We start from the raw sequence: 19,165 nt of genomic DNA on the forward strand, positions 1-19,165 counted from the left end.
GGGTGACTTTAACAATCTCAACAACAACAACAAATAGCAGTTATAAATAAAATCAAGAGCCTGGTTTGTGCTGCCCTTCTAACTTCTCACAGCGGTTTGCATAGTATTACCCCCATGACTTTGAAGACCGAAAGGAGTGAAGGACGTTTTAAAGCGACGTGCACGGGTTTGCCGCCTTCGCTGGTGGACTTGTTGTTTGGATTTGGTTTGGAGCCCCAAGCTCTCCTCAGCTGTTGAGTACTCGCAACCGTCAGCCTCTGCGCTCCTGCAGCAAGTCACTTGAGGGGCCCAGCAGTTCTTCTGAGACCCTTAGCTTACTTTTCATTCCTTTGTGAATCTTTAGTGTAGAACACAGTCATTCCCTGTTCCCCTTGTATTTGTGGTCCTTGTGTGGGTTCCCTGAAGATGTCTGATCCTCAGTGGACAGGGCGCATTGTCAGGAGGCCTGTGCTGCGCACTTGTCAGCACAGGTGAGGTGCATTTCTTATTTCTCTGAAAACTGGAAACGAGATTTCAGAATTCCAGTTCCAGCTGGAATCTTTCGGGGTCAGTTCCTGCGGTGGTGACTCTTGGCCTGCGGAAGAGCTTTGATTTGGGCAGCCGGCAGAAGCACCAGTGGGGCGCGCTCTGTAAAGCTCTTTAGCTTCTGTCAGTTCCTGTCTGGTTGAGCTGTGGCATACCTGTTTTATTTTCTGTTCTGAACTTTGAAGTCAGAAAAACCAGTTAGAAAATGTTAAATTTCCTCAAATGTCCCATTAACCTGCAAGTGAGTACATACACGGAGACACAGACACCCCCACCTCTGTAAGCTGCTCTCTTCTCATCCCTGTCTCTGTCCTTTTCTGCAGCACTCCTGACAGTTATTAATTGTTCCTCCTGTGCTTTGCAGAACGGTGGTGGAGCCTGGCCTCCAGGATGACAGTGAGTTCCTGTATGCTGAGCAGCCTGAGCTGCTGCAGTATAGGATGCCCCAGCTGACCGTGGAGAAGGCAATGGACTGGTACCGGAGCAGAGCAGAGGAGATAGAGCACCATGCTGGTCAGGTGAGGCGAGAGAGCACTGCTGTTCGGTGGTGATGGCGATTCAGTCCACATAGTGCACATGACCAGAAATCTCAGGTGTGATTCAGAGGGCTGAAAGGAGCAGTGCTTAGTGCTTCTGTCCGTTTGCCCTTTGCCCAGAAGTCTTTGTAACTTTAGATTCTTACAAAGCAAATGAATACAAGAAATGTTCAAAATCTTTCTTTAAAACAGGAACACAAAATAACTGCATACTGTGCCTGATTTTTTCCATGTATTTTAATAGATGAATTACACCTTAATTGATCAGATTGTATCAACTTAAAAACTATTTGCTTAGTCCCCAGTTACAGTGTACGGCCACAGGTGATTGTGACTGTGCCTTTCAGGAGCTCTGGTCCCGTGTGCCTTCTGTTTTCCTTCGGCTTAGGCCTGACCTCACAACTCTGCTTTTCTATTGGCTGTGGTCTTCTGTAGTGGTCTCTGTCTGTTGCTAAGAGAAGTCCTTTGTGAGGGTGATGACTACACTTGCCTGTGGGTTGTTAGGGATGATGCCGGTTTAGTAAATGGCAGCTGTAGGTTCTCTTCCAAGGTCTCTGACCTCATGAATCCCTAGTACTTGGCTGGGTTTCCAATACTAGGTATGATTTTCCTTTTGTTGCACAGCTCTTGATTCAAGTTAGAGAGCTCTTGGTTTCATCCAGAGTGTGCCACTACTATGCCATGCTGGTCCTTGTGGTTCATGGGTGTTAGGGCTGGGTAGGACGATTGTTTGCTTCCCTCTTTTGGAAGCCTGCACAGTTCCTCCTGCTGCTGTGTTAGCTAGTCCTCATGGAGGAGACTTTTTGGTGAGTTTCAGCTCGGGGGCCTCTGGGTCCCTTGTCTAAAGTGCACGGTGTCATCGGCAGGGCAGACTTACTCCCTTCCTTGGTGGGGCAGGAGTCTTAGCAGCTGTGTGGACACTGGGTTCTGCCCAGGTTTGTGATGAATCTGAAGCTGCTCTGTCAGAGGTCGTACGAGGCATCCCGAGACATCATGGCTTCCCTTCGATGATGAAGCAAGGCCGTTGGGTGCTTTTCTTATATTTAGTTGGATTATGTCCTGTTCTGTCTTTCATTATTTAAAAACTCTCATAATGGCTTTTATTTTTTTTGACTTCATGTGAAGTAATGACATTTCATGTCAGTTGTGATGCAATCAAAGTGATATCTGACATGGATTTTACAGTTTTCATTTTTAGAGGTTTAATTGATGTGGAACTTCTTTTTCCTCAGTGCCTATAAATGCCTTCAGCAAAACTTGTTTGTTGGTGAAGGAAATGTTTATGGTGGAGACTTCCCCGACTTGAAGGCTCAGTATGCGGACCACTCCTGTTGGCTTCACTGGTGCCTCTTTCCTATCCGCCTTTGGTAGCTAGATTTTAAACTTGTGTACTTTGGTAAACGTTGGGGACGACAACAAATGTGCTGTTTTCCAACCGTTCCTCATGTAGTTTTGTGCGCTGTGTATCAGGTTTTCTGCAAATTCTTCTGAGGTTTTCAGAATTGTTTTGAAGATGGAAGTGTACATTCAGATGTGACTCGTTTGCTTAAATCATTATTAAGTATCGGTGGTCCTACTTTTGCTTGAGCCTTGCCCCTCACACTCTTTCCCTTTGATTTATTAGTACCAGTCTTCCCATGGCATCACGCCTTGCCTCTCCCTTCTTCACCTGTCTGCCAATCCAGTGGTTTTGGGGATATGGCTGTTCTTTTTCGTTGCTTTCTGTGAACGTTTCTCATTCCTTCGCTGTTCCTCCTCTTACCCCATTGTTTTCTTCCCCACGCTCAGAAAGTAATTTGTTTTGTAGCTCATTTGGGAGACTGAGAAGTTCCTTCCATCAGGACCTTTTCTGGCTTTTCCCAGAGGAAGAAGCCTCTCTCCTTGAGTTCACAGCCACTGTTTCTTGCCCTGTGCTCTGGATTCTACACCTGCACGCCCGTGTACTTAGTCTTCCTTCTGCGCACACCTTTAACTTCTCCTTCCCTAGGTCTGCTGTTCCTCACCTTCAGTTCTACACATGCAGAATGTAAAGCTGTCTACTTCCAGGCTTCTGCTGTGTTTCTTGTTTCCCTATAGCTGGCCCAGAATTAGTCCCTCTGCTTCTCACACAGTCTGCCTGTGCCTGCCACCGTCTGCAAGTTGTGACAGTGAAGCCAGCAGTCCTGTCTTATCGTAACTTTACATCCTTTCTGTTGCTGCTGTTTTCTTTTCTTTGCAGAAATTTCCTCCTGGACTTCTGTGATCCAGCTCAAGTTTCTTGTTCTTGTCATTCATTTTAGCATGCTCCTGTTTTTTGGCTTGCCCCTTATCACTATTCCCCAGGGAACTACTGTTGACACTAATCTTGTCTACACATGTGGCCCATTCTGGGCTTCTTCTCAAATGTTGCTCCATGATTTATGTTCCCGAGTGTCCATTCTAGGCATGGAAATTGCTTTCATTATAGATTTTGTTTTGTTTATTTCATTTGGACCATCAGTTGGGGGTCTTGCACCAAGGTACTGCATGGGCTACATAGACTCCTCAGCAGCACACATGCAATACAGAATTCACTTACTTCTCTTGAGTGTTCTTGAGTTCTCAGCATTCTCATCTTCCCACTGAGAGGAGAAGCCAGGCCATCATCCTTCTTATCCATGCTCTGTGGACCGAGGTTTCTGGTCCCACAGTCATTCAGTCCCAAAGAAAAACACAGAGGTCTACAGTAATCATAAACTGATTACCGTATTAGCTCAGGCCTCTTATTAACTCTTATAACTTATATTTGCCCAAAATTCTTGTCTGTGTCAGCCATGTGGCATGGTAATTTTTTCAGTGAGGCAGTCTCATCTTGCTTCCTCTGTATCTGGGTGACGGCTGCAGACTGACTGTTTCCTCTTTCCAGAAATCTCCTGTTCTCATTGCCCTGTCTTTGTTTCCTGCCTGGTCACCCCACTTCTACTTCCTTCCTAGTTGCCCCACCTATACTTCCTGCCTTGTCCCACAAAAATGCTCTTTATCTGCACTACCCAAATTCTGTCTTCTAATGACTTATATGTCTGTCTTATATGTCTGATGTCACACTGCCCCTATCTTTTTGTCCAGCCCATGTGGGAGTGTTCAGCAAATGTTTTTTCAGTGTGGGCAAGAGAATTCACTGAGAAGTGAGTGAGGAGCACACTTCTGCCAGGACTCCTCACACCTAGAGCTACAGTGCTCCTGAATGCTCCTTCTGCTTTCAGTCCATCTTTGATTCGTTATTCACATTAGCTCATTCTGCCGTTCATACTGAGTATTCCTCTCAGTGTAAACCTTGTGGACACTGTTCTTTGGGTCCACATGGTTAGTGCCACCCGAAAACAAGAGCACTTATGATCCTCTACACGAGCTTCTCGTAGGGTGGGCTCACTAACCTTTCCTTTCCTTGAGTTTGCTCCTCAGACCCAGTTCTTCCCTGGATGCATAAGCAAGAAACAGCTCCTGGAAGAGGAGGAGACTCTTGCATGTAGTTGCTCTGAGTTACCCATTTTCCTGAAAGAGTCCCGGGTTGAAATCATTGGGTCATTAATCTTGACATGGCAGAATCTTTCCCTGCTCTGTCATCAGTGCTCTGTCTGGGGTGAACGGATATTTGTTATGTCTCTCTGGGGAAGTCACATAGTACATGCCTCAGTGGAAACTTTCAGTCAGGTGTCAGCTGGTATCTTCTCAGTCTAGGGGTCAGAGACCTCATTTGTATCTTTGACACCTAGATTGACATTACCTCCTGTCGTGGGAGGCAGCTTGTTCATTCCCGGCTGCTCAGACCCACAATAATCACACAGAAACTATATTATTTGCAATACTGTTTGGCCAATGGCTTAAACATATTTCTGGCTAACTCTTATATCCTAAATTAACCCATCTCCTTTAATCTGTGCATCCCAAGGTCGTGGCCTACTGGCAAAGTTTCGGTACGCTCCAGCAGAGGCGTCTGTCCCTGGCAGCGCTACATGGCTCCCATTGACTCTGCCTTCTTTCTTCCAGCATTCAGTTTGGTTTTCTTGTCTAGCTCTATTCTGCTAAGCCACTAGCCAAAACAGATTTATTCATTAGCCAATAAAAGCAACACATAGACAGGACTTCCCATACCAAGCTCCCTAATGGCCCTTCATGTATTTTAGAGTAGGAATGGGAGAGGAATGTTAGTGTGGGCTACAACTGATGATTTCCCATCAACCAGAGGATGTTCGTTTATAATTGTGATGAGGGAATAGGATGTAAATGTCAGTTTACTGCTCAAGTAAAGGAAATGTTGTTCTTTGTTTTAGCTAAGAAATAAATATTTATTGGGTGACTGAATTTATTGGATGGCATGGAGCAGGAAAGCCTGCGGAGCAAAGCTTCATTTAGGAAGCACAGTGCTGTAGTGAACGTACAATTAATCTGGCATTGTCACTGCTACTTATGCCACATTTCTCTCTCCTTTTGTTACTCTGTAAGAATTGAGATACCTCTCTCCCTTCATATCTGTATCGTCAGTACATCTTGCTGATTGATGCATTTGAAACATTTTGATCCTGATATGTTTGATAAAGGACTCCAGTCCTTTTGTAGTGAGACACATTCTGACTATGGAATTTTATAGAAATGGTTACATGCTCAATTCTACGCTGGAAGTTTCTACTTTGCCTTAGTGAGTAGCTTACTGTCTCTTTTCTCTTTTAGGTTGACTGTTCCTTGTCCCTTATACGTCTTGGAGTGGAGCGCCATATTCCTGGCTTGCTGACTCTCTGTGACGATTTGGTCACCCTGGAAACACTGGTTTATGAAGCCGGGTGTGACTTCACCCTCACTCTGAAAGACCTGCAGCAGAAGAAAGACTTTGAAAAACTCAGATTGCTGATGGAGCGTGTAGGTGCCCTCTGCCCTTCTGAGCATCCCTGAGCTTCTATTGCTATGTGTGTTACAATCCAAATAGGAAATGTAAGAGCCCAGTAAGGAGACTTGTGGGCACATTCCAGCAGGAATACACTGCTGACTAGCTTTATACCTCGCTTTATCCTTCACTCACCTTTGCTGCTTCTGTCTGTGCCCTCCCTCATTTTTATCTCCCGTGTCTTCCCTTCATGTTCCTTAGCAGCCATCCAGTGAGATTTCATTGTATTATGTCAGTTCCTTCTTAAGAGTGGTAGGTTTGTGCTGGGCGTAGTGGCACATGCCTTTATTCCAGCACTTCAGAGGCAGAGACAGGTAGATCTCTATGAGTCTGAGCCCAGGTTGGTCTACATAGAGAGTTTCAGCCAGGACTGTGTAGAAAGCGTCTCCTCAAAAACAGATAAGACTATTGAAAAGAGTTATGGGTTTATGTCCTAGAATGATTATGAGAATTGATGGTATTCTTTTAGAAATGATGGATGAAATGACCTGTGTCATAAAGGATAAACAATGAAAAAGAAAAGCGATGATGGGGAAGACTTGAGGCTTTTACAAGTGGGATTCTGTTCTTGAGCAGCTCTTTTCTTGGGCCTGTCTGCTCATCTGTCTCAGCGTCTGTGCTCTCTTCCTTCAACTCTTCCCTGGCCTCAGCTGTCTCTGTCTTTCCCCCTTTCACATTTTTTTTATTCTTTCTCTGGGTAGACTCTTTCTCTGCTATGGAGAACCTCATGGCTGTGCAGTAGCCACAGCATATATGTTTCCCAGAGCTGGCACTAGGCCTGTGGGACCCTAGGCCGGTTCCAGTCTGCATAGATGGTGTGCACAGTTATAGTCACTGTATCCAACCGGCCCCAGAGGTACACAGTGTTCTGCTCGTGGTTAGGTCAGAAGTGAGTGGGGATCTGCAGTGCTTCAGGAAGTATGGGGCTTCCACTGTTTGATATTAGACTGGTTATCTAGTACCGTACAGTTTTTAATTTATCGTTTGCTTTCTGTGGTTAATTATCCTTACAGTGTTCTGAGGACAATTATGTGACCAGTGCTTACCAATGGATGGTTCCCTTTCTTCACCGCTGTGAGAAACAGTCTCCTGGTGCGGCCAATGAGCTATTGAAGGAATATCTAGTAACTTTAGCTAAAGAAGACTTGAAATTTCCCTTGAAGATATTTCAGCATTCTAAGCCTGATGTAAGTAGCAACTCTAATTTCTTCAGAGTCTTTTCATTTTCTTTTTCATTAGTCTGTAGTATTAGGCTTAGGTATAAGTTTTTATAATTGGGTCTTGTAAAGAGATTCCAGTAAGTAGAAGAAAATTGTCTTTTTTTTTTTTCGAGGGTTTCTCTTTAGCTTTGGAGCCTGTCCTGGAATTAACTCTTGTAGACCAGGTTGGCCTTGAACTCACAAAGATCCTCCTGCCTCTGCCTCCCAGTGCTGGGATTAAAGGAATGCACCACCACCGCCCAGCAAAATTGTTATTTAAAAAAATGTTTCAATATTGTTGATGTACATTTTTCCAAAGTTTATGCAGTTACAGTTATTTCGGCTCATTCATTCCATAGTTCTCGTGTGTTGGAACATGTGAGTACAAAGATCTGTAGTTCCAGATGTTGCACTCTAATTATGAAGACTTTTCACTAACCTTAACTCCTTCCGTTTCTTTAGTAAGGGGAGGAAGTGGAAGGGGATTCATGCTATGAAGTCTTCACGCTTTTGCCTAGATCTCCTCATTCTGCACCTGTGTTCTTGTCCAGTGTATTTATGATGTCACCAGTAATCAAAAATGTCTTCTCTCACAGATATTCAAGGAGTTTATGAAGGTTTTTAGGTTTTCATAAGGACATACTCAATCACCCTGGTGATTCTTATAGCTGTAGAAGAAGATTGCTTCTGTGCTGTTTGGGTTCCCTGGAGTAAAAACCATTTTGTTAGGCACAACTACTTTTGCACTGTGAAAATCTCTTAATTTTGTGATAGATTAAAATATGCTATTCCAGGCAGTGCAGTGGCTCCCTTGTCTTTGGAGTAGGGACTTTAAGCAAGGTAGCACAGTCCCTGGAACATGGTCATGAGATCAGTCTTTAAGTGAAAGGCACTTCAAATTCAGGCTTCTTCCAGGTGTTTTTCTGATTGAGTCTACTTCATATTGGCCACAGTTAGCACCTTGAACGTCACTCACTAAGATAAGCAGTCATGGCAGTGAGTAACCTAAACAGGAAGGAAAACATTGCTCTGTCTTAGGCCTTTCTGGGTTTATAAGATGGTTGTCTGTCTGAAATGCCTCTGCTCATTGATTACTTAAAGTTTTCATTCTCTTAAAATCAGCTTCCACTTAGTGGCTGGTTTTACATTTGTGGTGAGCCCTAGTGGGCACTGATGGCTGCAGAATACCGCATGCGATGCAGAACGGGTTGACAATGAATGTTTTGTGAGGAACGAAGAATTGACTTTAAATTCTTCCTGCAATCTTGTTTCTGATAGGTCTTCCATATGGGATCTTGTAAATCCTTTGTATATAGTCAGCTTTTTCTTGTTTTTACCTGGAAATTTAACAGGTGGTTTTTTTTTCTTCCCAGAAAGAATTTTTTGTTTTTTTTTTTATTGTTTTCATTGAGCTATACATTTTTGTCTGCTCCCCTCACTTCCTCCCCTCTCCCTTTTACCTGCTCCCATGACCCCCACACTTCCAATTTACTCAAATCTTGTGTTTTTCAACTTCCTAAGTAGATCCATGTATATCTCTCTTACAGTCCTCTTTGTTGTTTAGGCTTCTGGGGCTGTGGACTGTAGGGTTGCTTTTCTTTGCTTTATGTCTAAAAGTCACTTATGAGTGAGTTCATATTATATTTGTCTCTCCAGGTCTGGGTTACCTCACTCAATGTTTTTTTCTAGATCCATCCATTTGCCTGTAAATTGCAAGACATCATTGTTTTTTTATCACTGAGTAGTACCACATTTTCTGTATCCACTCTTTGGTTGTGGAGCATTAACATTGTTTCCAGGTTCTGACTATTACAAATAATGCTGCTATGAACATAGTTGAACACATGTTCTTGTGGTATGATAGAACATTCTTTGGGTATATGCCCAAAAGTGATTTTCTGAGAAATCATCACACTGATACCCAAAGGGGTTCTACCAGTTTGTACTCCCAACAGAAATGCAGGAGTGTTCCCCTTACCCTACGTCCTCTCCAGCATAAGTTGTCATCAGTGTTTTTGATCTTGGCCATTCTTACAGGTATAAGATGGAATCTCAGAGTTGTTTCGATTTACATTTCTCTGATGGCTAACGACGTCGAACATTTCCTTAAGTATCTTTCAGCCATTTGAGATTCATCTGTTGAGAGGTCTCTGTTTAGGTCTGTACTTCATTTTTTTTTTTTATTGAGAAAAGGAGAAAAAAAAAAAACAAGTTTCCACCTCCTCCCAGCCTCCCATTTCCCTCCCCCTCCTCCCACCCTTCTCCCCTTCCTCCCACCCTTCTCCCCCTCCCCCCACTCCTTTCCCCCTCCCTCTCCAGTCCAAAGAGCAGTCAGGGTTTTCTGCCCTGTGGTAAGTCCTAGGTCCTCCCCCCTCCGTCTATATCTAGGAAGGTGAACATCCAAACTGGCTAGGCTCCCACAAAGCCAGCACATTACGTAGGATCAAAACCCCGTGCCATTGTCCTTGGCGTCTCATCAGCCCTCATTGTTCGCCATGTTCAGAGAGTCCAGTTTTATCCCATGCTTTTTCAGTCACAGTCCAGCTGGCCTTGGTGAGCTCCCAATAGATCAGCTCCACTGTCTCAGTGGGTGTTTTTTTTTATTAGATTATTTGTTCTTTTGTTTTCAAGTTTCTTCAGTTCTTTGTATATTTTTGAGATCAGTCCTGTGTCTGATGTGGGTTGGTGAAGATCTTTTCCCATTCTGTAGGCTGCATTTTGTCTTATTGACTGTGTCCTTTGCTTTACAAAAGCTTTTCAGTTTCAGGAGGTCCCATTTATTAATTGTCTCTTTCAGTGTCTGTGCTGCTGGGTTATATCTAGGAAGTGGTCTCCTGTGCCAATGCATCCAAGTGTACTGCCCATTTTCTCTTCTATGAGGTTCAGTGTGGCTGGCTTTATGTTGAGGTCTTTGATCCATTTGGACTTGAGTTTTTTGCATGGTGATAGACATGGATCTATTTTCATTCTTCTACATGTTGATATCCAATTATGCCAGCACCATTTATTGAATATGCTTTTTTTCCATTTTATATTTTTTGCTTCTTTGTCAAAAATCAGGTGTTAGTAAGTGTGTAAATTAATATTAAAATTGGACTTGCCGTTTCAAGGGGTTAGAGTCAGTCCATGATAATAAATCAAAGGCATGGTGGCAGGAACAGCTGGGAGCTCACATCTTGATTCATCATAGCAGGTGTTTTTGAATAAACACCAATGATAGCCTTTGCTGGAGAGGTTGTGGAGAAAGGGGTACACTCATCCATTGCTGGTGGGAATGCAAACTTGTGCAACCACTTTGGAAAGCAGTGTGGAGGTTTCTCAGGAAATTCAGGATCAACCTACCTCTGGACCCAGCAATACCACTCTTGGGAATATACCCAAGAGAAGCCTTATCATACAACAAAAGTATATGCTCTACTATGTTCATAGCAGCATTGTTTGTAATAGCCAGAACCTGGAAACAACCTAGATGCCCTTCAATGGAAGAATGGATGAAGAAAGTATGGAATATATACATATTAGAATACTACTCAGTGGTAAAAAACAATGACTTCTTGAATTTTGCATGCAAATGGATGGAAATAGAAAACACTATCCTGAGTGAGGTAAGCCAGACCGAAAAAGATGAACATGGGATGTACTCACTCATATTTGGTTTCTAGCCATAAATAAAGGACATTGAGCCTATAGTTAGTGATCCTAGAGAAGCTAAATAAGAAGGAGAACCCAAAGCAAAACATATAAGCATTCTCCTGAATATTAACCTTCATCAGGTGATGAAAGGAGACAGAGACAGAGACCCACATTGGAGCACCGGACAGAAATCTCAAGGTCCAAATCAGGAGCAGAAGGAGAGAGAGCATGAGCAAGGAACTCAGGACCGCGAGGGGTACACCCACACACTGAGACAATGGGGATGTTCTATTGGGCACTCACCAAGGCCAGCTGGCCTGGGTTTGAAAAAGCCTGGGAAAAAAACCGGACTCGCTGAACATAGCGGACAATGAGGACTACTGAGAACTCAAGAACAATGGCAATGGGGTTTTTGATCCTACTGCATGTTCTGGCTTTGTGGGAGCCTAGGCAGTTTGGATGCTCACCTTACTAGACCTGGATGGAGGTGGGTGGTCCTTGGACTTCCTACAGGGCAGGGAACCCTGATTGCTCTTTGGGCGGATGAGGGAGGGGGACTTGATTGGGGGAGGGGGAGGGAAATGGGAGGCGGTGGCGGGAAAGAGACAGAAATCTTAAATAAATAAATAATAATAATAATAAAAAACATGTAGCTATTTGCCTTTCTTGAAATACGTGAACACTAGACAGGTAGCAGGGATATTAGGTTCCTTCTTTCCAGGACTGTCTCCATATTTCTCGGTGTTACCTTCCTGCAGCTCAGATTTTTACCATGTCATTAATCTATGGAAATATCCCTAGTGGCTTGTGGTTGTAGACTGGCTAGCATTGGGCCCTCTAGAGTGACTTGGATAGGACTTGGCTTCCAGTCGGCCTCTTCATCCTTACTTCTCTCCATGACATAAGGCTATTGGCAGGGAACTTACCTCTACCTCTCCAGGGCTCTTTCTGGGCCTCTCAGCTAGTAGGTTAATTCCTTTGTGTACAGATGGTTTCCTCCCTCCTCGTTTATTTGATAAGTAGCTGTCTGTTTTGTGGGCCTACTCATTTAGCGACTCTGGAACCCGTGATTTCTCTGTGTACCGTCTCTAGTGTTACGTCTTTTCTCATTCACTGTCATGTGAAATTCTTATTTTCCATTTCTGTGTCATCAGATTCATCAGCCTTTGTGGTTTGAGTCATGCTGAAGATGGTTTTTCCACTTAAAGCTTGTAGTAGAATTTTGTTTTCTTTGAGTACTTATATAATTTTATTCTTTTTGAGACCCCTAATCTATGAAGTTTGTACTTTTATATAGTATGAGTTATTGATATAGCTTTATGCTGTCTCAAATAGCTACATATTTATCCTAGCAGAATTTATTAAAATGCATGTCATTACCCTAGTGACCTGATGTGTCACCCTTGTTATAAACTTAAATTTTCATTTGCATGTACATCTAATTCTAGAATGTCCCCAATATTCTGGTGCCCTGTTTATTATGACACTAGTTCTCTGGTGATTAGAGATTGCGTGAGATGTTCCAGGAGCTGATGAGTATAATATTTCTTTTAAGTTTTGTTTGGTCCCCACTGTTTTGTCAGAGTTGTATTGGACAGTTTCTTATCTGAATCTTAATATCAGCTTATCAAATTTCACAACATAGCTTATTTACATTTTGACTAATTTTTGTTGATTTATACGTTATTTTATGGAGACTGATAGACTCATTTCTTTATAAAGTTCAACCTCTTTTTCAAGAATAGGTTGTATTATTCTATTTGTTTTTGTGTCTTAGAATAAGGTGTATTTATAGTACCAGGCATGAATTCCCGTTCCATCAATTGGTCTTATGCTTAATTAGGCATCTTGTTACCACAGATCTTGCTGGGGACTCAGTGTGTGGTTTTGTGGACTTTACAGCTGGGCGGGACTACTGATTGCTCCTCTCTCTCAGCAGCTTCCATAGCACTTTCAGCTAGTATAAGAGCTAGTCCTCAGGGAGGACACTTCCAGGTCAGCTTCTTCCATGTTCGTGTCCAAGACAGCCGGGGACAGTGGCAATAGCTCAATCTGCTTTAGGAGACCAGCAGCTGGACAGCAGGTTTCCATGACTTACACTCTGGTTTTTGTTAGATAGTCCATAGCTCTTGGGGACAGTCACCCTGTGTGTCATGACTGCATACACACACACACACACACACACCACCCACCTACCCACCCACTCATATATTCATGATATATATGTTTTAAACAACAAGTTTAATAAAGTTTCCTCAACAGATAATACCCATTTGTTAGTAAATTAATGTTTAAGTTTTTAATGCAATGTTTCTGTTTCTCTAACTTCTTTTCCTTTGACTATTATTTGGGTTTATAAAAACTTGAGTTTCTATGTTAGTTTTATATCCTGTTATTTCATGACTCTTCTATTACTTGGTTCTCTGATATTTCATTTTTATCAATTATGTGTTTTCTAGTTGTCCATAGTGTATAATTTTAAGACTTCATTTTTTAAAATTCTAATTCTCATAGATTTTATTGCTGCCACATAGCTCAGCTGCTAACCTAATGCTGATGGTGGGAGGACCCACTTCTTAGGATTTCTGTACAGATGCTCTTCTTTTGCTTTGAGAAGGAAGAAATGATGCTTTCTTGCTGACTACAGGGATACCAAGGAAGGAATGATGAGAGCAAGAAGTATCTCTTAGGCTGTGTAAGTTGAGACATCATGTAGGAAGTCCTTACTGGAAAGAATCGGTAGTGTCTTTAGAGTGCTGTGATTTATTTATACAACACCTTGTTTTAAGAAAGAAATGCACACTGCTTTGAAGAGAAAATATCATAGTCAAGGATACAGAGAGCAAAAATATCTTTCTCCAAGTAGTGAAGTGGTGCCCATTAAGACCCACATGCGCAGGATACACACCAGGAACCTCAGCATCTGGGGGCGTCCTGTTGAATTCTGTGACAAGTGAAAATAAACCCGTGTTCCTCGTAGACTTTAGACCTGGGCAGAATGAATCCTTGAGAACATATCTTGGGTGAAATATGGCTAAGACAAGGAGAAATCGTCAGCCCTGTGTCTAGGGGAGAAGCATATTGTGGTGTCTGTACTGCAGATTTTGCATCCTTTGTATTAATCACATGAATTCAGCCAAGCCTGGATCAAAATGTGTGAAGAAAAATTTTGTGTATACTGAACATGTAAAGTTTCTTTTTGGTTTCATTCTTGTGTAGTGTCCACATTCTACTATTACATGTAATCAAGAGATGAAACAAAATCTGTGGTGGAATAACATAAGCTCTCTATGTATATTAAAGTCTTTATTCCTTCCCATTCCCTCATAGGATGGTGCTGGTAATACCTTGGCCTTAGAGATGAGAAAATAAGGCACCGTTTAGTTATTTTTTGTATTTCATAAAATACTCTAAGAATAGGAATCCTTGCTTTGCTGTGAGAAAGAAATATTCTATGTGGACAGAGGCCTGAAGTGGCCATCTTTGTAGCGTGTGCTCTGTGGTTGTGCCACCGCATTGCCGTTGGTCAACTCAGTAGCAAGGCAGTGCAGTGTGGAAAACAATAGGCTCTAATGTCTGTAACATTACTTCAGGGATTTCATATGTTTTGTAATTGAAACACACAGAGTTTGGCTTTCGGGGATAGAAATATTATTTTTAATGTTGCTGTCGTTATAATTCACTGTGTCATTTGTTTCTTGCATCTACTTTATTTGAAATGGGCCATAAATTGAAGAGTCTGATTTTAGCAGATGAAGCTTGTGGGTTACAAATGATCTTTTCTAGCTGATTCTGTAATTAAAATGTGAATTCATTTAGAATTATTAAATACCTCAAAAGTCTGTAAGCTACAGAAAAATCAAGAGTTGTTTCATTGGCTGATTAATAGCACTGTTTAATATTCTATTGACATTGGTGCTGTTAGAAACCGACACTGAGTACAACATGCTTTATTTTCTCTAGCTGCAGCAAAAATTTATTCCTGACCAGGACCAGCTGATGGCCATAGCACTCGAGTGCATCTATAACTGTGAACGGAGTGACCAGCTCTCTCTCTGCTATGACATCTTAGAATGCCTTCCACAGAGGGGAAGTGGGTAAGAAGCCAAGGAGGCCGATCTCACTGAGTCTTCTTATTCTTGTGTTTAAAGCAAAGGCACCGCTTTTCTAAGTGCTCATCAACAGAAAACTTCGAAACTACAAAGAAAAAAGGGGGAGTGCATGCTTAGTATTCATGTGGCCCTGAGTCTACCTTAGCCCTGCAAACCGTAAAGGTTTATGGTTTATAAACCATATAGAGAAGACATGAAAACTGTCAGCTTGGTGTCTGGAGATAGCCTTCATTCTTTTGTTACTAAATGGATGTTTACTGTAATTGTAATTTCTACGATCATTCCCTTAACCGTGGTCATCACACACTGGAAGCAAGAAACAGCAGCTCAGTGACAAGAATTCTCTAAAAGTCTGCAGCAGTGATTTCTTTGTTCATTAACTGAGCTTTAAGTATTTATGGACTAACGGTATTTATTTTGTGAATTCTTTCTTCTTCATTCATATTTAGTAGTTCTCTCCCGGGATGTCATGTAGCTGTCATTCCCTGGCTCTTCCTTGCCATCTCGTTCCTAAGCATCCCACATGATGCTCACTACAAGTCAGCTTCCTTGTCTGCACGCCTCTGGTACTTAAGCCAAAGTGCTCAACCTCTGTCTTAACGTCTTCCATGACATTAAATATTTAGACAGGAAGGCTTTCTTGCTGTAAATTCAGTCTGTCCCTCAATTTTCTAGTTCTCTTCTCATGTTAGGGAAGTGTTTACTTTGTGTTAGATGGATGATAGTAGTCACCATGTTTTCAAACCACCCTGAAACACTGATTCCCATAGACTTGGATACATGGAAAGGAAGAAAATTTTTAGATAGTAGCAGAGTATTATCCAGAATCTGGCCTTTTCATATTCAAATGTCAAAGGTGAAGTTTGTCTTTTTGTCTTCACAGAGTCACAGATCGGCAGCCATCATGTTCACCCAGCTTTCACAGCAGCATCACTAATAGTTGCCCTCCTTGTGTGGGGACCCAAGGCACGCTGCGTGCCACAGCCTCCCTTAGGAAGAGGACTCTCGTTCACACAGTTTGACCCAAGTCCCACCAGTTCTTTGGACTGAACTTGACTTACAACTAATGCAGGTGCTATGAGAGCTTTTCCTGCACAGATGCAACTAAGTGATATCCCTACATAGGGTTTGATCGACTGAACAAAGGACGATTCTGAGTTCAGCCTCATGAACTAATGTGTTTATTCAGACACATGAGTGACCCCAAAGCAGCCACACTGTTGTAAAGTCTGATCTAGGTGATGCCTCCTGTCCACATGGAGTCTGCCCTTCCGCTAGCCTCCTACAGTTTATGTAGGTCTAATGCCCTCTTAGACTGCAGGCCATGTGCAGCTGGGGCAGAATCTCTTTCTGCTGGCGTGGAGGTGCAGTGGGTGGCTGAGACTTCAGGTGAGGGTCTGCTCACCTGCTCCATTCCTCCCTTTGAGAGACTGTCACCAGTCCAGTGCCAGGTTTGCTTCTGAGTCATGACAACATCTCCAGATGAAAGTGGTGATAGATGTCATGCTCGGGGGAGTGTCCCACAGCGGGCACAGAGAGGCCTATGTGACACCTCAGGAAAGCAGTTTGCTGTGCATAGGATGCCACACCATCTAGGAGGCTCTTGCCCTTCCACTGGGAAGGTTAGTGCCATTTAGAAAAACATGTTGGTAGAGAGGCTCCATTGTATTATGAAAAAGCCCATGGGGACATATTCCTTTTCTAATTTGCAAGTATAAGGTAAGGCAAGAAAACAGTTGAAATGAAGCATTTTAAGACAGCAAACAGCTGTTTGGTGCCCACTTTCCCAGTATTGGATAACAAAGTAAATGCTCTCCCCCACTCTTTTTGATGGGGTAAGTATTTTTGACATAGAATTTTATGTAGCACAGGCTTGCTGCCTTGGACTCTCTGTGGGTCATGCTGGCCCTGAACTTGTGCTGCTTTAATCTCTACCATCCAGGTGCCTTGGTTATCACCCTGTCTAGCTTAAAAAGCAAAAAGTTTCAAGAAAATTTCTTTGTTTTCTCTTTGCCTGCCTTCTGTGCCGGTTAGTTTTGGTCACCCTGAAAAAAGGGAATCCCATTTAAGAAACTGTCTCCATTAGATTGGCCAGCGGGGATGCCTGTGGGACACTTTCTTGATTGTTGCTTGATATCGAAGGGCCCAGCCCATCCTGAGTGGTGTTATCCATAGGTGGTGGGTCTGGCTGTGTAAGGAAGATCACCGAGTAAGTAGTGGAAGCTCCAGTAAGTAACATCCTCTGTGGTTTCTCTTAATTTTTGCTTCCAGATTCGTGATTTGAAGTCCTGTGTGGCCCCTCTTGATGACTAGCAGTTTCCTATAAACCAGATAAGCCCCCTCTTCCCTGAACTGCTCTGTTCATTGTGTTCCCTTAAAAGCAGAAAACAAGCCAGGACTCTTTCTTTATAGTCTTAGACTTTTAATTTCATAGTTGAACTATAAGTGATGTGGCGGTTGTTATTGGATAGTCTTCCTCCCACTCCAGTGTTTCCACCATCATCGTGGTAGTGTGACCTTGTCAGAACAAGGTGAGACTTTTCTCCTCTTTAGCTTTCTCTTTCCCCTGGGTTGTATCGTTACTGCTTTCTTTCTTTTTCTTCTTTTTTCCCCTTGGGCTCCTGACAGAACCATAGAGTAGTCAGAAGAACTTGATAATCTCTCAGCTCCCTTTTTTCCTTGGCCACTTCTGAATCCCTCCTCATTGGATTTGCCCTTTGTCTTTCTTTGGTGTGACCCATCAACTGTGCTCTTACCCAGGGACTTGGCCTCGCCTCTGTGTTATTTACTGCCTTTTACCTTCCTTTGTGATATAGCTTCTTATTTTAATGGTGTCCAATCTCAAATAGCTCCTCATCAAACACGGTAATGTCATAATTATACCTCTACACTAATGTCGGTATTTTGACTTTCCCTGGAATTCTCAATTGATCTTTCATTTCCCGTGGTCTCTCAAGGTCTTGCTTTTGTCCTGTCCATGCTGCAGAGAAATCTGATGCCATTCTGAATTAGGCTTTTCCCTTTGTAGACTAGTAGTATCTTGTGGTCTTCCTTAGTGTTCTCAAATATCCCGAGCTTGTATTTTTGCTGTGAATTCTGCCTCAATGTGCTGTTCATTGGCCTGTATTTTTCTACTTCTGACCTGGGAGGATAAGGCCCAGTGGTGCATTCCTAAATAGTTCTCTTTTTTTTTTTGATGAGTTTATTTGTACTCCCCTCTCCACTGCCTCCAAGTCTTGTTATTCAAAGGTTAGGTCTGCCAGCTTTGATATTTAATTGTAGATATTATTTGTTCATGTATTTGTTTGCATTTTTTATTCTTTTCCTCACATTTTGACCTTTTATGAATTGATCTGATATTTCCTCAATTTTATCTTCTAATCCAGCTTTTGAATTTCATTATTTATTTTGGTTTCTTAAGGTCAACAAACTGTTTCTTGTTCATTAAAAACAAAACTTAAGAGTTCTAGTTCCAGATGTATAGATAGATGCCCTCTTTCCTTCTTCTTCTCCTCCCCACTACCCAACTCTCCCAAGAGCATATGTGAGCACCATCCTCCCTGTTCCGCAGCTGTCCCAAGAGCATAGATTGACACCTTCCTTTCCATTCCCCAGCTGTCCCGAGAGCATAGGTGGGTACCTTCCTTTCTGTTACCCAGCTGTCCTGGGAGCATAGGTGGATACCCTCCTCCCTGTTCCCAGCTGTCCTGAGAGTATAGGTGGACACCCTCTTCCCTGTTATCCAGCTGTCCTAAGAGTATAGGTGGACACCCTCTTCCCTGTTCCCAGCTGTCCTAAGAGTATAGGTGGACACCCTCTTCCCTGTTCCCAGCTGTCCTAAGAGTATAGGTGGACACCCTCTTCCCTGTTCCCAGCTGTCCTAAGAGTATAGGTGGACACCCTCTTCCCTGTTCCCAGCTGTCCTAAGAGTATAGGTGGACACCCTCTTCCCTGTTCCCAGCTGTCCTAAGAGTATAGGTGGACACCCTCTTCCCTGTTCCCAGCTGTCCTAAGAGTATAGGTGGACACCCTCTTCCCTGTTCCCAGCTGTCCTAAGAGTATAGGTGGACACCCTCTTCCCTGTTCCCAGCTGTCTCAAGAACTCTGTCTAGAATTCAGTAGGTACATGATTCTAAAGTACCTGTGAAGGTCCAGTCAGTGGTTGTTAGTGGAGAATGGCCGGGGCCCATGTAAAGAGGACCTCTGACAGCTGCTGAGCCCTGCAGCCATATGACAACTCACACGTGTGTGTTGTGCCACCTT

At 42.9% G+C, this 19,165-nt stretch overlaps 1 protein-coding gene across 1 annotated transcript in view; it reads left to right on the plus strand.

Annotated features, from left to right (window-relative positions):
- Nbas (NBAS subunit of NRZ tethering complex) overlaps positions 1-19,165 on the plus strand; it is a 327,757-nt gene that overhangs the window by 114,096 nt on the left and 194,496 nt on the right. Inside the window, exons 23-26 of the mRNA XM_075984028.1 lie at positions 890-1,043; positions 5,748-5,933; positions 6,972-7,145; positions 14,754-14,887. Of these exons, the coding sequence (XP_075840143.1) occupies positions 890-1,043; positions 5,748-5,933; positions 6,972-7,145; positions 14,754-14,887 (648 nt within the window). The remainder of the gene's footprint in view (positions 1-889; positions 1,044-5,747; positions 5,934-6,971; positions 7,146-14,753; positions 14,888-19,165) is intronic.

Source organism: Microtus pennsylvanicus, chromosome 8 (genome assembly GCF_037038515.1).
Source record: "Microtus pennsylvanicus isolate mMicPen1 chromosome 8, mMicPen1.hap1, whole genome shotgun sequence".
Taxonomy (NCBI): domain Eukaryota; kingdom Metazoa; phylum Chordata; class Mammalia; order Rodentia; family Cricetidae; genus Microtus; species Microtus pennsylvanicus.